We start from the raw sequence: 18,474 nt of genomic DNA, 5'->3' as shown, positions 1-18,474 counted from the left end.
AGAGTTACACAGAGAGAGAAGGAGAGGCAGAGAAAGAGAGAGGTCTTCCATCCGGTTCACTCTCCAAATGGCTGCAATGGCCAGAGCTGCACCCATCTGAAGTCAAGAGCCAGGAGTGTCTTCCAGGTCTCCCACACAGGTGCAGGGGCCCCAGCACTTGAGCCATCTTGAGCCATCTTCCACTGCTTTCCCTGGCCATAGCAGAGAGCTGAATGAGAAGTGGAGCAGCCAGAACTTGAACCAGCACCCACAGGGGATGCCGGCACTGCAAGAGGCGGCTTTACCCACTATGCCACAGTGCTGGCCCCTATCACAAATTATTAACTCAGCCACAGTACCCCCAAGGTGGAAAGAAATTTGCAGTTCAGGATTCCTGGAAAAAATGCAGTCTTTCCAGACTGTCAACCACTTGAAAGCAGAGATTATTTCTCAAGAGATTTTGTACTTCCTGCAGTCTTGGGCAAAGGGCTGGGCAGAGGTCCTGGGCTCTGCAATACTTGACAAATGAACAACTGAGTTCAAGAATATGTTAATTTATGGCTGTGAGGATAGCAGCACCCGCAGGCGTGAATCCACGAGGGTGAGCTGGCAGCTCCGCTGATGCCGGCGGTTATTTGAGATGGAAATCTTCCATGGGGATGGGTGGAAGTTCTCTTGAGAGTCATGTTTCCAAATCATCTCCCAGGACAAGTTTTCCTTCACATTATTTTCCGAGAATGCTCCTTTGTACGTTGTGGGCATTCATTTCAGGGGCTGACATCTTATGTCTAGGTCTCCAAGCTTGGAGGAGTCACTGTGTAAGGAGCTTCCCTCCAGATCCCTGGGCCTGGGCGGCAGCCAGACCTCCACCTGCTTTTCCAGGGCATTGGACCTCAAAACAATGTGCTAGGAGACAGTTCTGGGTCTGACCCAATTTTGCCTTTCCCTTGGTATGTGTCCTTAGCAGATACTTCACTTCTGACCCTCAATTTCTTCAACTATAAAAAGGAAATTATATTATCCACATTGCTGAGTTTTGTATGTGGATTGCCTAATTTTTTGATGTCTGAAAAGCCCCTACCCAATAGCCATTAATCCAAAGTAGCAGGGGGCTATAGCAAGCAGGGCAGGACAGAGCTTTCTGTTTTGCTTAGAGCTCCTCTGACACTTTTGCCTCTAGCAGTTTAAGCAGATCCCCCCATGATCACCTTCAAGGGGAAAAATATTAAGTATTTCTCTTCTTTTCCATTCTCAAATTGTGGTTTTGTCTGGACATTATTATCTTGTCCTCTTGAGGGTAGGAGGGACAACTCCTTTGCAAGGATCCCACAACCCTTGTTGTTAGAACTTTGCAAGATTTTCACCCATTTGCATGTCTAGCAAGTTCCTGGCTTGTTCTCTAGGGGCTGTGAAATCCCCACTAAGGTTTTGCTTCTGCCCTTTTTTAAAAAAACGTCTTCCTGAAAAACTGCTCACCAAATGTGAAAGGGTGGTTACTGCCTCAGGTGGAGATAATGAGTTGCTGGGGCTTTTCCCCTGTTTATGGTTTTCTATGGGTTCTGAAGGTTTTGCAGTGAGCGCTTATTGCTCATAGAATTAGAAAAGTGTTCAGGCTGGCGCCGTGGCTCAATAGGCTAATCCTCCACCTAGCGGCACCGGCACATCGGGTTCTAGTCCCGGTCGGGGCGCCGGATTCTGTCCCGGTTGCCCCTCTTCCAGGCCAGCTCTCTGCTGTGGCTGGGGAGTGCAGTGGAGGATGGCCCAAGTGCTTGGGCCCTGCACCTGCATGGGAGACCAGGAGAAGTAGCTGGCTCCTGCTTTCGGATCAGCACAGTGCGCCGGCCACAGCAGCCATTGGAGGGTGAACCAACAGAAAAGGAAGACCTTTCTCTCTGTCTCTCTCTCTCTCACTGTCCACTCTGCCTGTCAAAAAAAAAAATTAGAAAAGTGTTCAGCTATTTCAAGCAAAAGAAAAATGCTGGCCTTTCCACCTGCTCTGACACCACACTGCCAGATGTCCCTCACATCTGCAAGGGGCTATAGCAAGGCTCTGGCCATGCCCTTGCACCCCAGAAGGATGGAAACTCTGCACCCACACTCAGGCTTGAGAGGTTAGCATTTCTACATACTGCACACGTGAGAACTACTTGACTCCAAGTAACAGAACCACAACCTCAATTACCTCAAATGGGTAAGAGCTTGTTTTTTTGTTTTTTTGTTTTTTGTTTTTTTTTTGTTTGTTTGTTTTTGACAGGCAGAGTGGACAGTGAGAGAGAGAGAGACAGAGAGAAAGGTCTTCCTTTGCCGTTGGTTCACCCTCCAATGGCCGCCGCGGCCGGCGCGCTGCGGCCGGCGCACCGCGCTGATCCGATGGCAGGAGCCAGGAGCCAGGTGCTTTTCCTGGTCTCCCATGGGGTGCAGGGCCCAAGCACCTGGGCCATCCTCCACTGCACTCCCTGGCCACAGCAGAGGGCTGGCCTGGAAGAGGGGCAACCGGGACAGAATCTGGTGCCCCGACCGGGACTAGAACCCGGTGTGCCGGCGCCGCTAGGCGGAGGATTAGCCTAGTGAGCCGCGGCGCCGGCCCAAGAGCTTGTTTTTTAATGATGATGCTGGGGTAGCTGCTGGAACCCAAGGACAGAATGTATCTGGGCTCCAGGAATAGCTGGCCCAAGGAGCTCAAACACTGTCCCCCACCTCCCCTTGGACTGCTCACCACTGGACGGGGCTCCCCAGCTTTCTCCAGCTGGTGAGAGTCATGGATTCCCAGGACTGCCTCTCACACTCTCAGCCCCTGGAGAGAGGCTGACCTGATGCTGTCAGTATCAGAGTACAAGCCTTCTCCATAAGGGTCTCAGCTGCCCAGTTTGAGTTGGGGACCCATGCTGGATTCAGTGACTGTGGTCAAGGCACAAGGTGTGGGGTTGTGGCCTAAAGATCAGGGTCAATCATGCTGCTCAGAGTGTGGCCTGAGGACTCCGCTGGCCCATGAGCTGCCTCTTATCCTTCTGAACAGTTCTGCTACCAAAGTTAGCGATAGACATTTCTACACTTTTCTAAGAATTTGACATGTCTATAACAATCAAGTGTGTGATTTTTTTTTTTAATTTTCTCCAGGGCATCAATTTTTGACAGATTTGAAATTAAATTGTTTTAAAGTTTTTTTCTTTTATTTACTTATTTATTTATTTGAAAGTCAGAGTTACACAGAGAGAGGAGAGGCAGAAAGAGAGAGGTCTTTCATCCATTGGTTCACTTCCCAGATGGCCGCAACAGCCGGAGCTGCACTGATCTGAAGCCAGGAGCCAGGAGCTTCCTCCAAGCACCTGGGCCATCTTCCACTGCTTTCCAGGACACAGCAGAGAGCTGGATTGGCAGAGGAGCAGCCAGGACTAGAACAGGTGCTCACATGGGATGTCAGCACCTCAGGCCAGGGCGTTAACCCGCTGTACCACAGCGCTGGCCCCTGTTTTAAAGTTTGAAAAACACTAGTGTAAGTTAGACAGGACAGCTCCTTCAAAAATCGTGTGCCTAAGAGAGGAAGGGTGGATACACTGGATGACTAAAGCAATGGGAACCTACCACTAATATCTCCACACAGCTCCATGGTTCAGCTCCATTAGACCGACCTGCACCAGGGTCCTTGCTCCCTGGAAGACACCAAGGACTAATCGTGTTTCTTGCAAAAATCATTTTACTTGCAATGGACACACTTAGTAACCATCATTCTCCATGTTAGCATAAGTTCCATGGGAACAGAGACCATGTATGATCTGTTAACAGCTTTTGTCCTGTGCCCTCTTATGCAGGCTCAATTTTAAAAAATGTTGTGATGAGTCACTACTCTTTAAGAATGCACTAGAAACAACCATGGGGTATTCTGGGATGGAATATTCTGGAACCTGCTCATGTCTGGAGATGAGGTCCCTGCAGGAGATTCCCAACATGACCCACAGCTACCACTGATTGCTAGGAAGGACACTGCTGGTGAACCATGGTCATGAAGAGAGGCCTGGTGTTTGTATACTGATCTTGCCATGAACATCTAAAACCCACAGTTCACCATACCTTAGAGATTCCTCTTGCAAAGGGACAAAAGTGGAGTAGCCCTGGTATATCACTTAGTGCTTTCCTTATACAAGTGTGCTAGAAATTAATACTTGGTTCTCCTCTGAGCTCATATGGAAAGACAAAAAAAGAAAGGTGTTTAGATTAGAACTCAGAGCTCCATGGTCTTACCATAATCCTCATTGTAATTTTGTCTGTTGCCTTAGACAAGCCATTTTTCCTTTCTGAACCTTAGAGCATCAAGGTTTAGAATGAGCAGACTGACGTGGGCAAATTCCAAGGGCTTCCCAACTCCAAATGTCCATGACTTTCTCACTCTGTAGACATCTGTGTGTACCCTTCATCAGTCAGAAGATGGTGAGTGAGGTGTTTCGTAGTTCCCACAGTCCTCTATCCTTTGACAAAGACAAGGTGCGTGGTTCATGGGCTTAACTGATCAGAGGTTTCACGGTGGTTAGCTGTGGGTTCTGTGTTTGTTAAAGCAAAGCATACTGGCCCGTGGTGAAATGGGCTCACTTGTCTGCTGCTTCTTGCCCCTTGTCCCACAGCCATGCTGCAGGCGGTACGGGCTCTGATGGTCGTGGGCATCGTCCTCGGTGCCTTTGGCATCCTGGTGTCCATCTTCGCCCTGAAATGCATTCGTATTGGCAGCATGGAGGACTCTGCCAAGGCCAACATGACACTGACCTCCGGAGTCATATTCATCATCTCAGGTAAACTCAGGGCTTGGGGTTCCCACGCTCACACCCACTTCTGAGAATGTCCTAGCAAAATCGTCCTGGTGGTGGAAACGTGGCTCCTCTCCATGACTGAACACTAGGATTCCAGACTGATTGTAGAGGTCCTACCACACCTTACCCTTCGCCACGAGATATGTAGAAGGCCTCTTTCTGCACTCACACAAACCCTTCCAGAATTAGTGAGATAGGAGATAAGTACCTGGCACATTGTCTAGCACATGGTAGGAATCCAATCATTGCTTGTATGGACCAGTCTGTAACAAATGGAAAATTCTGAAACTTGCTCACCTAACTCATTTAAGCATAAAGTGCCTCAGAAGTATTGTGATTTTTTTTTTTTTTTTTTTTTTTTTTTTTTTTTTTTTTTGTGACAGGCAGAGTGGATAGTGAGAGAGACAGAGAGAAAGGTCTTCCTTTTCCATTGGTTCATCCCCTCAGTGGCCGCTGCAGCCAGCACACTATGGCTGGCACACCACACTGATCTGAAGCCAGGAGCCAGGTGCTTCTCCTGGTCTCCCATGCGGGTGCAGGGCCCAAGGACCTGGGCCATCCTCCACTGCACTCCCTGGCCACAGCAGAGAGCTGACCTGGAAGTGGGGCAACCGGGACAGAATCTGGCACCCCGACTGGGACTAGAACCCGGTGTGCCGGCGCCACAGGCAGAGGATTAGCCTATTGAGCCACGGCGCCGGCAGAAGCGTTGTGATTTCTAACAGCTGACTCTGGGGCTCTCTTGTTCTCTGTCCACAGGTCTGTGTGCAATTGTTGGAGTGTCCGTGTTCGCCAACATGCTCGTCACTAACTTCTGGATGTCCACAGCTAATATGTACAGCGGCATGGGTGGGATGGTGCAGACAGTTCAGACCAGGTAACCTCCTAATCCATGTCTCTCTAGCCCTTGGCGAATATTGTCGTAAGAATCTGATTAGACACATGTGCCTAATGTGACTGTCAGCGCCTGAAACAGCAAAAATGTATCAGAGGCAACCATGCCATATCATCAATCAAGAGCGATCTGTAAATTCATAAACTTCAATTTCAGTGAAACAGCCTTGGTGATCTGACTTGAGGCTGATCTGACATTGGCACTGAAAAGCAGTGACAGTTCACAGTATTTATCTCACACTCTTACACAGGCCCCATTGTGGTGGCAATGAAACAGGCACTATTAACTCAGGCATGTAAATGAACATCAACCTCCATCTACCGTCCATAATGGGGACCCAGCTAGGAACAGGTAAAAGCTTGAATGGAAATGAGCAAGATGCAGTGTTAAGTGCAAAAAAGGGATAGTCCTTCCTTGCACAGCTGTTTCTTTATCTCATTCATTAACTCAATCATTCTACAAAGGTTGTAAGCACCTGCCGTGGGTTGGGAAGTGTTCATGGGGCTGGGGACACAGACAAGGTCCCCACTGTCATGGAGGTTACAGTCTAGCACAGGAAGATGCGACCCCACTGTAACTGGTGCCTGAGGAGGGTAGAACTTTGGAAAGATGGGAAAGCAATACCAACATCTGCACTGGTTTAGTCACCTCAAACGCACGGATCCCGTACCAAGCACCAGAAAGCAAAACCCTGAAGGAGAAAGATCTTGTTCCAGGACAGCAATAACAGATATCACACCTATGTGACCCACCTGTCGTCTCTGGGGTGGAGGCACTCCCTTGGCCTTTCTCTGGCCATATCAGCAGACAGGGGGCCAGGGGTGAGGATGTGACAAGCCCATTGCTGTCCGGCCCCTCAGAACTCCAGTCTCATCCATGTGTCTTCTGTGTCTCCAAGCTGGGAAGCAGATGATTCCCCTAAGCTTTCCTTCTCCTCCGTGATTCTCCCATGGCCCCTTGGTTTCAGAGGCAGCTTAGAAGTAGGCTGAATAACAGTCCAGTGTGCTGGAGACTTCCCCAGTTCTAGCATTAAGAGTCACTTGACCTGGGAACCTCCTCCCTGTGGACAGAGAAGAGTGGTTTGTCACCGTACTTAGAAGGGCTCACAATGCCCAGAGAATCTGGGTGCCTTATGTCTGCCCCAGCCCAGAGGAGCCTCTTACCACCCACCTGGCATGCCCCTCTCTCACACAACCTCCCTCGTGCCTGCCCTGTCCCTTGGGCAGACAGCTTTAGTTGTGGGCTAAAGGCTTCGAGATCCTGAAATTCCTCCTTAATCTTCTCTCTCCATAGATGGGCAGCTGTCTTTCCCCTTCCATTTTCTTACTTTCTCTGCCTAGACGTCATACAAGAAAGATCTTGGCAGTCAACTCAACAGGGCTTTGGCTCCAGTATCTCATTTGGTCCTAATCTCCCCTCCTCTCCTGCTCCCTTACTCTAACACTGCTGTTGTATGCAGGGTTCAGCCTAAGCCCTGGAGCAGGGCTACAGACTGCCTACCCTCTCACTGCGCCCAGCCTGCAAGGAGTTTGTATCAGACCAGACACTTCATTTATATTCTGAATTCATCGCCAACTTTTAAAAATGGCAAGTGTCACAGGCTGGGTTCCTCAAAAACAGATCCTGAGAAGAGACTCCATGTTGCACCTGTTTATTAATGGGAGCGGGGCACTGGTTACAGAGTAAGGGGAGCAGTAGCCAGGCAAGGGTGTGATGAGGGCTCATCCCCAGGGAGTTGTGCAGCCTGAAGCACACTCAGTGTGGTCTCCACTGCAAACCGGAGAGCTGGGCTTCTGTGCCCGTGCCCTGGTGCCAGTCGCCCTCTGGTCATGTGAGCACAGTGGCTTCCGGAGCTGGACCAAAGCCAGGCCTGCAGGGAGTCATGAGGTCCGAGAAGTAAAGGCAAACGGGTGCACAAGCTGGGGAAGCGACACACAGAAGTGGTTAAAGGGGTAGAGCACCATTAGCGTGTGCTACACACACACAAACACAGCCATGCACATACACACAGAGATATGCACACACACATACACATGCACCCGTTTCTCCAGCTTTGTGCAAAATAAATCAGAAGATCTGACAGCACAGTACCCTCATTCTCAAATGACAACCATCTCTAAGCCAGAGGCTGGGGCCCTTCAACAGGGCTCACACAATCCCAAATGCTCCCAAGTGGCCAGCGCTCAGACCACTTATTATCATGCATATGAGACTCCCCCTCCCATATTTTAGTGTCAGGAAGATGGGGGTGAGCTGTTGGCCTAGTGGTTAAGATACTCATTCCATATCAGGATTCTTGGGTTTGAAATCTACCTCCAGCTCCTGACTCCAGCTTCCTGCTAATACAGACCCAGGAGACAGCAGTGAGGGCTCCTGCTCCTCGCATCGGAGCCCTGGACTGAGTTCCTGGCTCCTGGCTTCAGCCTGGCTCAGTCCTGGGTGTTGCAGGCATTTGGGTAGTGAACCAACACATGGAAGATCTCCCCTCTCTCTCTCTCTCTCTCCCTCTCTCTCTCTCTCTCCCCCTCTCATTCTCACTCTTGCTCTCTTCTATCTCTATCCCTCTCAAACTATTTTATTATATGTCACTCACTTCATTCATTTATGTTGCTTTCCTGTCTCAGCCAAGAATTCAAATTTGTTATCCTTGACTCACAGAATTTAAGTTGACAGGGACACCTTGCTCCCCATACACAGATTAACAATGAAAATGTTGAGAGAAGATTGACCTGAATTGAATCCTGACAAGGCCATGTCCTTCTTGGGTCTTTGGAGAAATTACTTAGCCTCTCATTCTCCCCCTCTCCCATCCCAGGAACTATTGAAAGAATTAAATGAGGTGGTGGTAAAAAGTGCTTACCGTAGTATCAGTAAGGGCTCCATGAAAGGCACTGATTGGTTGTTGTTATCACCATGTACAATATGCAGCCACTCTACCCTATAGGGGTAGTTATCAAAGACAGGCACTCTGTTTCAGGATAGAGGAACCAGGGCTGGCTCCAGGAAAGCCACTCAGAAGCCCCCCAGCTGGACCCCCAAGGAGGAGGCCTGCTGTTTAGCCCCCACCATGCTGGGTTGGAGGAGGTGGTGGAATGGGGGTCTTTCATTCTAAGGTAGCTGCACTCAAACCAAATATGGGTGTTTTCTTTTTTTTCCTAGTCCAAAGAAAATGAAGTAGCCGACAGGTAAATTTTCTCCCAGAACTTCTTCAAGGGCTAGTATCAGCCAAATAATTTTGCCCTACACATTCCTCTTGGTCATGAGGCCTATGTGGTTTACTCAATCCTACCAAGCTGTGTGTATTTCCCAAGCACATGGGAATTATCATATTTTCATGGCTTGCAGAGGTCTGCACAGATATTGCTGTCTTCCCATTGCTGGCCCAGCGGTATTAGCTCATGTAGCAGATTTCAAACATATTAGCAATGGTGGTATTCTACAGTGGTCCCCGGGCTCCACAAGAAACAGAAAGGGAAACACCCAGAGGGAAGGCTTCGGCCATGCTGGGCTCTCCTTTTCTGCAGGACTCTTGCAGATGGGGGTTGTTATCAGCTAACACTGAAATACCCACTGACAGCCTAATAGTTTTTGGTCACTGAGGATCTGGGGCTATCCCTCTCCACTATCCAAAAAATGCCCACCCAGAATCACAGCCATTTTGTTCTTGGAGGATTTTGTTTCTCAGTCCCTGATGTGACTGAGTCCTGTTGGAGGCGGATCTCACAAGGGAAGGGTACCAACTCTGCACTCAGAATGCCTCCGCTTAGGAATCTAGTGGGGGCTGAGACAAAGGCACCGTGCCAGAGGACACGGTGCCCTCTATCCCAGTGCCAGAGGACAGTAGCAGGTGCATAGCAGCAACTCAACAAGTGCCCATTGAACAAATGAGTCATCAAATGAATGAAAGCCTGACAGGTCACTTCAGCTTAGTTCTTCCAGAAGATAGTTCTCCTACCTACCTGTGTGGATGGTTGCAAGGTGTAGAAACCTTTGTTTTTTCACTAATACAATGAAATACCTGAGGCTGGTGACTCTGTGAAGGCAAGCAGCTTGTTTTGGCTCCTGGCTCGGAGGTGCAAGGTCAAAGGGTTGCCACTTCTTTCTGGAAGTTTTAAGGCAGCATGGAGTATCACAAGACAAGAGTCGGGGGGGCCACGTGTAAATCTGTGTCTGTCTGGTCTCTCCCTCTTATACATCCAAAATATCTCACTCATGAGACTCAACCCTACCGACCTCCTAGCTGGATTAAGTCTCCATCCTTTTAATACATATACATTATTAATAGCAAATATTGTATATAGCAAATAATAAATTATTTGGCTTTTTTAATACCACACAATGGGACTGCATTTCCACAGAGGAAGCCTTGGAAAATGCTAAAACCTGCTCCTGGGCCCACCGTGAGAACACAAGGATCGAGAAATAACAACTCCATCTCAAACTTCTCTTGCCAAACATTCAAGAGGGGAGGGTTACTCCAAAAGGGGGACCAGGGGAGGGGCCGCAGCGGGGTTCAGTGGGCGGAGCATGGGGAGTTGCAGCAAGCACGTTCACTTCCGCTGTCTCCTCACTCAGGTACACCTTTGGTGCAGCTTTGTTCGTGGGCTGGGTGGCTGGAGGCCTCACCCTAATTGGAGGTGTCATGATGTGCATCGCCTGCCGGGGCCTGGCCCCTAATGAAACCAAGTGAGTCTCCCCGTTAGAGGTTTTGTTAATTCAGAGTCCATTTCCGCGTATAATTTGGATCCCAGAATAATTCATCTAGGTATATGGAAGAACTTTCTCAACTAAAAGTTTATTAATTTTCTCTTTTGTAAGGAACTTAAAGAACACAACATAAACATTTCAGGCTGGGCAAATTTAGGTGTGATCCTATTTGAAGGGGAAAAACTACACACTTCTGGTTTCTTTGGAGCTCCAGCATACTGTAACTCAATCATTGTCAGCTCGAGCCAGCCCCCTCCACATACCCCATTGCGGGGAGGGATGCCTCTCTGACAACATCCAAAGACACTCTGGTGGGGGAGAGGAGGGACGGTACTAGCATCTCGTGGGCAGAGGTCAAGGAGGCTGCTAAACACACTACAAAGCACAACCCAGCCCCAACAATGAAGAAGCATTCATTCCACATTTGCCAGTAGCACCGCTGTTGAGAGACACAACGATCACTGCACAAAAGGGCCTGGAGCTGGTACAGCTGGAGTCCAGTGCGGTTCTGTGGCCTCCAGTAGTCAGCTGGTCCCCCGCAGCCTCTCTCCTAGCCCCTGTGGGCGGCTCTGACAAAATCCCTCAGAGTGGGCCATTTATAAGCAATCAACATGTATTTCTCCTGGATCTGGAGATGGGGAAGTCAAAGACCAGGGTGCTGGCAGGTTTGGTGTTAGGGCTCATCTTCAAGATGCGGCCTTTAGGCTGCATTCTCCAAAGAGGGGCCACGCTACGTCCTCGCCTGACAGAGGGCTCGGAAAGGAAGGAGTGTTTGCCCTTCGACACAGAGCCATTTCACGGGGCTCCTCTCCATCATGAGGGTGCAGTCCTCATGATTTAATGCCTTCCCAACAGGCCGCCTCTTCATGCCACCCCTGTAAGGATTAAGTCTCAGCCTGAACTTCAGAGGGGGAGATTCAGACCATAGCAGCCCCTATTACCTTGTCCATAAAATAAGCAAATCACAGAAAATGGGTTGCATGTAGACACTTTCCAGCTCACAAATTCTATGATTCTTTGCCAAACACTGTTTTTTAAACGTGGTGTTTGGGTTCAGCTTCATTTTAAGTGACTTAGGGAGAGTGCTCACTAGTCACCAATACTGGCTCAGCAAGGCTCTAACACAAAACAAGGAATTCTGCTCTACTGCAGAGGCAGGAAAACCAGTGTCCCAAAGGCTAGGGCGACCACCTGTCCAGTTTGACCAAGATCAATGCATTCTGGGGACAGTGGATTTTCGGTGCTAAAACTGAGTGACTCCAAGGTAAATGGAGAAGCTGGGCCTCCTACACTCACAATCATGGAATGTTTCTTTTTCTTGCAGCTACAAAGCCGTATCTTACCACGCCTCGGGCCACAACGTGGCCTACAAGCCAGGAGGCTTCAAGGCCAGCACTGCCTTTGGATCCAACACCAGAAACAAGAAGATTTATGATGGGGGTGCCCACGGAGAGGATGAGGTACAATCTCATCCTTCCAAGTACGACTACGTGTAATGCTCCAAGACCTCCCGGCACGGGCAGAGGAAGCCCCCAAAGAGAGCACATCCAAAACATAAGGAGATTCCACCTTGAGTCTTTGTTGCTTTGACTCCCAGCTGGACGTTAGGAACACACTCATTTCACCTGTAAGGAAGACCACATGGTCTTGGCCACACTTGTGTCTCTCTCTCAACATTCCATCCCCAAACGGCTGAGTCCCCATGCGTGAATGACAGGCAGTAGTTCACATTTTCCATCCTCTACTCCCTTCTTTGTAACCTTTCCTACCTGATGATAGTAGGTTGTCTGCAGCCCTATCTGACACCATGCTGATTGACACAAGCTCCCCCACTTCCATCTTTCCATTCAATAAGCCCATTGCTGATCTATTTCCCAGCTCATCCTCAAGAAAAAAAAAATTGAAAGGAAAAGAAGAAAGTAAACCAAAAGGCATCATTTTCTGCTGTTTGATGGTTGCCACCCCCATTCCCAACTGGGTTACTAATAAACACTACTTGAAGAGGAGGAGATAGGGGAAGGATATCTATAGTATCTCCAGCCCCTCCTCGGGTGTTCGTACTCTGTGATCTCAATGGGTGCCAGGCCAAAGTGATTCTCAGGTGGAGGTAGCCAGCCCCTTCTGCTACTCCCAGCAAGGCCATCCCGGGGGTGTCCTGAGCTCTCCACCAACGTCCTCTTTCGGCACAGGGCAGAAATTGTCCCTACAGAAGGGAGAAAATTAGCTGTTCTGGTTATCTAAGTCCTAGAACATAGTTAGAATAGTAATACATTAAAAATAAAATAGTCTCACCTTTGCACATTGATAAAGGAAAATGAAAAAAATGAGTTATTTGATATTGTCTATGTTGTTCCTTAAGTCACACCCCTAAGTCTGAATTTCATGAAAAGCTCTTTGATCCTAATTCTTCTCCTACGAGGTGTCCATGACTCTGATTACACATAATAAAAAGTGTAACTCATGTAAAAAAAATGAAACACAGCAAACCCTAGAGAGTAGGTTAGAATCAGTTCTTCAAAAGCAAAACAAAACAAAGAAGGTGAGCATGAGTTTAATGGTGTGTTTCCATGTGACTCATGCCCACACATGCATGGCCACATGTGCTGCCAGTTGAGCTTACCGGGTAGAGCTTACTGGGTGCTGTGGTCATTTGTGTTATTCCAAGAGTTGTTCCCTTCACTTAATTCATGTTGAGTGGTCTGCCTGTTGGATGCCCAGGCAGAATCGAAAGCCTTTGCAGCCACACGCCTTCCCTGTGCTCACGTCCCTGACCTTTTGAGCAGAAAGACTAAAGCCTTTTTTCCAGGGCTCCCAGAATGCCATCTCGGCACCAAAGCCCCTAGGAAACCTAGGGAAGGGCAGTCTCTAAAAAGTACCAAATCAGGAGCAGCATTGGTGCCTGGGGGGGACCTGGTCATTGGGTTATTATTTGGGGGAAAATGTCCTTACATCAAATGGTACACATGAAAGTGCCCTCCAAGGGGACTGGTGAATACTCATGGGGTCTCCAGGCCGAGTATCGTGTGTCTGGGGTAAGACCAGATCATAGCCCATAGTAATGAGTTGTGTGCAGCAAGAGCAAGAGCAGTAAAGCCATTATCCCTTCTCACCGAGACAACCATATCAGAGACAGCACTCACAGAATCATTGCCTGTAAAAGACGAACAAGGAAATCAACTCAAGAAAAAAAGTGGGTGGGGAGGAATGGGCAATCTATGGCAGGGAGATTGTTGAGGGCTCTCAGGATTTGAATTAAAGGTCATCCCTTTGGCTTGAAGGTCACTGGGCACAATGAGCTCTCCCTTCTAGCACCACAAAGTTCCCAGTCAAGTCTGAAGCCCTAAGTTGTTACTCAGCTGGGTTTTTAGTTAACACATTCTCTATCAAACACTGAAGTGTCTGACAGCCTCTTTATGATTAGATTGTGCTTTGGAGTTTCTTGGTTTTGCTCTTATTTTATATGCATTGAGTGTTGAGCTGCATGTTTTGTTACCTAAATATTAAAAACACTGTTATCTTCCATTTGAATAGCTTCTACTCATTTTTCCTAGGCTTGGGCAAAAGGAAGCAGGACGTTTCAATTCCTTAAATCTGAATGCATATGCCCGGGTGTGGGTAGGCTTGCAGAATCTGTGTTTGCTCATCAGCAGCCTGGATGACTGGAAGCCAACTGGGTATGGATCCAACCCAGTTAGTGGTCTCTGCACATTGGGAAACCATATTAAATTGGGGTTCCCAGAGCAACTAGACACGAAGCATGGGATCCAAGCACCAAGTGAAACCTGTCTGTCAGTAAACAAGAGAGCCAATGCCTTCCCTCTTGATGCTGACAAGGGTTGGGTTGGCCAGTCCAGTACCCAATACTTACTGAGGCAGGGTCAGGCTACAGAAACCACGTGAGCTGTAGAGTCAGAACAGCCCAGCCTCCACTCCACTCCTTCCCAGCTGTGTTAGTTTAAGGGAAGTGCAGAAACCTTTCTGAGTCTCTGTTTCCTTATCTACAAAGTGGGGGTGATAAGAATAATGAGATAATCCAACTAAAGGACCTACTGAAGTGGCAGACACCCAATCTGAACAATTCTACAACAAATGGCATTGGCCTATGAAACTGGAGTATCTGAGGCCAGCACTGGTTTTGGGCACAGCTGGACCAAGCTTGGGTCATGGTCAAGACTACCTTTCTCGCCCGTATCTCAATTGTGCTTTCTTCTCTGTTCCTTTACTTCTCAAGAGGATTGTCCCACGGGGTAACGGTGATGGCTGCTTATATTTCTAAGCATAAAGCCGTCTTTCAGACAGGAAATCTAGCCAAAAAGAGCTGTTTTCTGATATCTGTAGGAGAAAAAGTCCTGATAAAAGTCACTGGACTATTGGAGTCATGTACCCATCCCCCAATCTCTTCCTACAGCCAGAGCAGTGGCATCTAACTTGGCCAAACCTAGGCCCGCAGTTCGACTGTGATTTGTCAAAAGCCCCAAAGACCATATTCTAAAAGCCACGAGTCCTCAGAAATCAGGCAAACTTGTTAGTTTGATATGTTTTTAAGATGTATTTATTGCCGGCGCCGCGGCTCACTAGGCTAATCCTCCGCCTAGTGGCGCCGGCACAGCGGGTTCTAGTCCCGGTCGGGGCGCCGGATTCTGTCCCAGTTGCCCCTCTTCCAGGCCAGCCCTCTGCTGTGGCCAGGGAGTGCAGTGGAGGATGGCCCAGGTGCTTGGGCCCTGCACCCCATGGGAGACCAGGAAAAGCACCTGGCTCCTGGCTCCTGCCATCGGATCAGCGCGGTGCACCGGCCGCAGCGCGCCGGCCGCGGCGGCCATTGGAGGGTGAACCAACGGCAAAAGGAAGACCTTTCTCTCTCTCTCTCTCACTGTCCACTCTGCCTGTCAAAAAAAAAAAAAAAAAGATGTATTTATTGATTTATTTGAAAGTCAATGTAAGAGAGAGAGGGGAGGGGCGGGGTGAGGTGGGCAGGGGAGAGTAAGATCTTCTCTTCCCAAATATCCTCAACAGTCTGGGCTGGGCCAGGTCAAAGTCAAGAGCCTGGAATTACATTCAGTTTCCCATACGGTTTCTGGGGCTCAAGCTCTTGAGATGGCTTCCTGTGCTTTCCCGGGTGTATTAGCATAGAGCTAAATTAGAACTGGAGCAGCTGGGACGTGAGCCAGCACTCATAGGGGATGTCAGCATTGCAGGCTGTGACTTAACCCAACACAATGCTGGCCCCAAAGCAGTATTCTCAGGTTGAAACTGAACTCTGAGAAGAGCTTCAGTTGTATAAATTTGAACCCTCTCTGACCAGTTACCAAATAGCATATTGTACAGAAATGGAGGATCTGAAAGATTACTCTGGTTCTCAAAGAAAACTGAGAGCGGGCATTTGGCATAGAGGTGTGATGTCTGCATCCCATACTGAAGTGCCCGGGTTCAAGTCCTAGCTCTGCTCCAGACTCCTGCTTCCTCCTAATGCATACCCTGGGAGGCAGAAGGTGATGACTCAAGTACTTGGGTCCCTACCACCCATGTGGGAGATACAGATTACATTCTTAGCTCCTGGCTTTAGATCTGTAGTGAACCTTTGGGGAGTGAACCAGCAGATGAGATCTCTCTCTCTCTCTCTCTCTCTCTCTCTCTCTTCCTCTGCATCTCCCTCTCTCTCTCTTTTCTACCTTTAAAATAATTTTAAATAAAAGATGACTGATTAAGACCTAAAAATGTCAAAGAAGAAACATTACATTCAATTCAAATAAGTAACATTATGAAAGTGGTTTGTAGAAAAGTGTCCTCAATTACATAATTTTGAGCCACTCAAATTTATATTTCCTAAAATTTAGGGGTATTTGGAAGACTCCTTGTGCAAAGAAATGGATGAACCAAGTCATGAGTACACACTCATAATATGTCCAAAAAAATCCCCGTAGCTGACGACTGAGGGCCCACACTTGTCCACCCTAACACCCAAAGCAAGGAGTTTCATCAGTCTTTCTGTGAGATGCCCAATTCTTTTTTCTTGGGCATTACCCAGCCCCCTCCCACCTCCACGAGACATTATGTACAGTCAGCTCTGCACAGACGTACTGCTTACCAGGACTCCTGGTATCTCAAGGCTGATGCGTCTCACAGGAGGAGCACTGCCCTGGGGGTCAGCAGCCTGGCCTTCCCGTCCTGACCGCATCGCTAGCCAATCATGTGACTTTGCAAGGTCTGTTACAGTGAGCCACTGACACGGTTTCATTATTCTTTTTCTTTACTGAGTCCCTGTGGTAATCAGTACTGTGTCTAGAGCTTTACAGATGTTATCACTTGGCCTCCAACCTGTGACCACTCTGGGTGCTCCTAGACACTCAGCAAGGATCACACTCACACACATTCATACACTCACACACTCACATTCTCACATGACCCTCAAATCACACACACATGCACTCACATTTTCACACCACCTTCATCCACGTTCTCACACACACACTCACACTCACACACTGTCACACATGCACACATGCACGTTCTCACACCACCCTCATACTCACACACACACACACTCACACATGCACTCACATTCTCACACCACCTTCATACTCACACACACACTCACACATGTACTCACATTCTCACACCGCCTTTATCCACACTCTCACACACACATTCACACTCACACACTGTCACACATGCACACACACACATTCTCACACCACCCTCATACTCACACACACACACTCACACATGTACTCACATTCTCACTGCCTTCATCCACGCTCTCACACACACATTCACACTCACACACACATTCTCACACCACTCCCATACACACACTCGCACACACATGCACTCACTTGGATTCCCCCGGCCTCATCAAGGACCAGAATTCCTGTAATTTTTCTCTTCTTAGACATTTGCCTACTCCCCACGACTGTGTTGGAATGATTCCATTCCTCTCCACTGAGGTCAGGCTGGTTTTCCATTCCTCCCAATCCACAGTTGGAAAGTAAAGGGTTTGTTCAATGAGCAGGTGAAGTGGGAAGAGCTAAAGACAAGCAGAGGCCCCAGGCAGTTTGGCAGACAGTGTGTGGTGGAGAGAAGACGGCAGCACCATGCTTGAAGTCCACCTCTACTCCATTCTGAAGTCAGCGCATCTATGTGGATGTTTCTCAAGTTTCTAGCAGTGATGCTTTTCAGCCTGCGCACTGCCAAAACACTGGAGGCAGCTGCTGTGCCGACTGACCAAGCAAGACGAAAGCTTTTACTCACCCCTGAGGGCTGCTAATGACACTGCCGACTCCTCCTCTGGGGGAGCTTCTGGGGAGGGTGAAGTCCTCCCAGAGCCCAAGGAACACGCAGGTTCCTTACATGGAAAACCTTACATTTTGTCCTTTAAACTTAGATTCGGGGAGGAATGTAAAAAATATTGTTACATCTAATATAAAAGAAGGCTTAACCTGTAATCCAGCAATCGCCTTTCTTTGAATTTCTCTTAGGGAAATAATCATATATGTGTGTGCCAGATGATACGTATCAATTGCTTAAAATTATATAACTGAAGGCTGGCGATGTGGCTTAACGGGTTAAGCCATCGCCTGCAACACCAGCATCCCATATAGGCACCTGCTCCACTTCTGCTCCAGCTCCCTGCTAATGCATTCAGGAAAGCAGCAGAAGATGGGCCAAACACTTGGGCCCTGGCACCCACATGGGAGACCTGGAAGAAGATCCTGGCTCCTGGCTTCAGTCTGGCCCAGCTCCGGCCTTTGTGGCCATTTGGGGAGTGAACCAGCAGATAGAAGCTTCTCTCTCTCTCTCTCTCTCTCTCTCTCAACTCTTCCTTCCAAATAAATAAAAATAAAAATTTTTAAGATTATATAACTGCATCAACTGAAAAATCCAACATAATAGTTTTTACCAAATGAGTGCTTCAAAATTTTATAGACATGGACTTAAAAGCTAAGTTTATTTTGGTACAAAAAATTTGAAATCCATACATAGTGCTTTGATATGCATTTTTCTCTTTTTTAATAGTTGTTTTAGAATAATTTTAAAGTTATGGATTAAAAATTGTGAGGTAGTAATACAAAGAGTTCCCATATACCTCTCACCCCA

General features: G+C 48.2%; 2 protein-coding genes and 1 long non-coding RNA gene across 4 annotated transcripts in view; 2 read left to right on the top strand and 1 right to left on the bottom strand.

The window, feature by feature from the left end:
- The window catches only part of CLDN18 (claudin 18), a 38,402-nt gene extending 24,494 nt beyond the window's left edge, over positions 1 to 13,908 (top strand). Inside the window, exons 2-5 of one of the 2 annotated variants that reach the window (XM_089332220.1) lie at positions 4,596 to 4,760; positions 5,538 to 5,655; positions 10,249 to 10,359; positions 11,705 to 13,908. In XM_089332220.1, the coding sequence (XP_089188346.1) occupies positions 4,596 to 4,760; positions 5,538 to 5,655; positions 10,249 to 10,359; positions 11,705 to 11,876 (566 nt within the window). In that variant the 3' untranslated portion in view covers positions 11,877 to 13,908. The remainder of the gene's footprint in view (positions 1 to 4,595; positions 4,761 to 5,537; positions 5,656 to 10,248; positions 10,360 to 11,704) is intronic. The other variant, XM_017346667.4, reaches the window with a different exon arrangement.
- The window catches only part of ARMC8 (armadillo repeat containing 8), an 862,269-nt gene that overhangs the window by 601,593 nt on the left and 242,202 nt on the right, over positions 1 to 18,474 (top strand). The gene's annotated exons all lie outside the window — the stretch shown is intronic.
- On the bottom strand, positions 7,309 to 17,595 carry LOC138849504 (uncharacterized). The gene is made up of 2 exons (XR_011388392.2): positions 17,214 to 17,595; positions 7,309 to 7,592 (listed from the first exon to the last, which is right to left on the bottom strand). It is a non-coding gene; the product is annotated as an uncharacterized LOC138849504 (long non-coding RNA).

Source organism: Oryctolagus cuniculus, chromosome 4, assembly GCF_051225735.1.
Source record: "Oryctolagus cuniculus isolate XC-2025 breed Fujian yellow rabbit chromosome 4, ASM5122573v1, whole genome shotgun sequence".
Lineage (NCBI taxonomy): Eukaryota > Metazoa > Chordata > Mammalia > Lagomorpha > Leporidae > Oryctolagus > Oryctolagus cuniculus.
The sequence above is the reverse complement of the archived record's forward strand: the minus strand, read 5'-3'. Positions and strand labels throughout refer to the sequence as shown.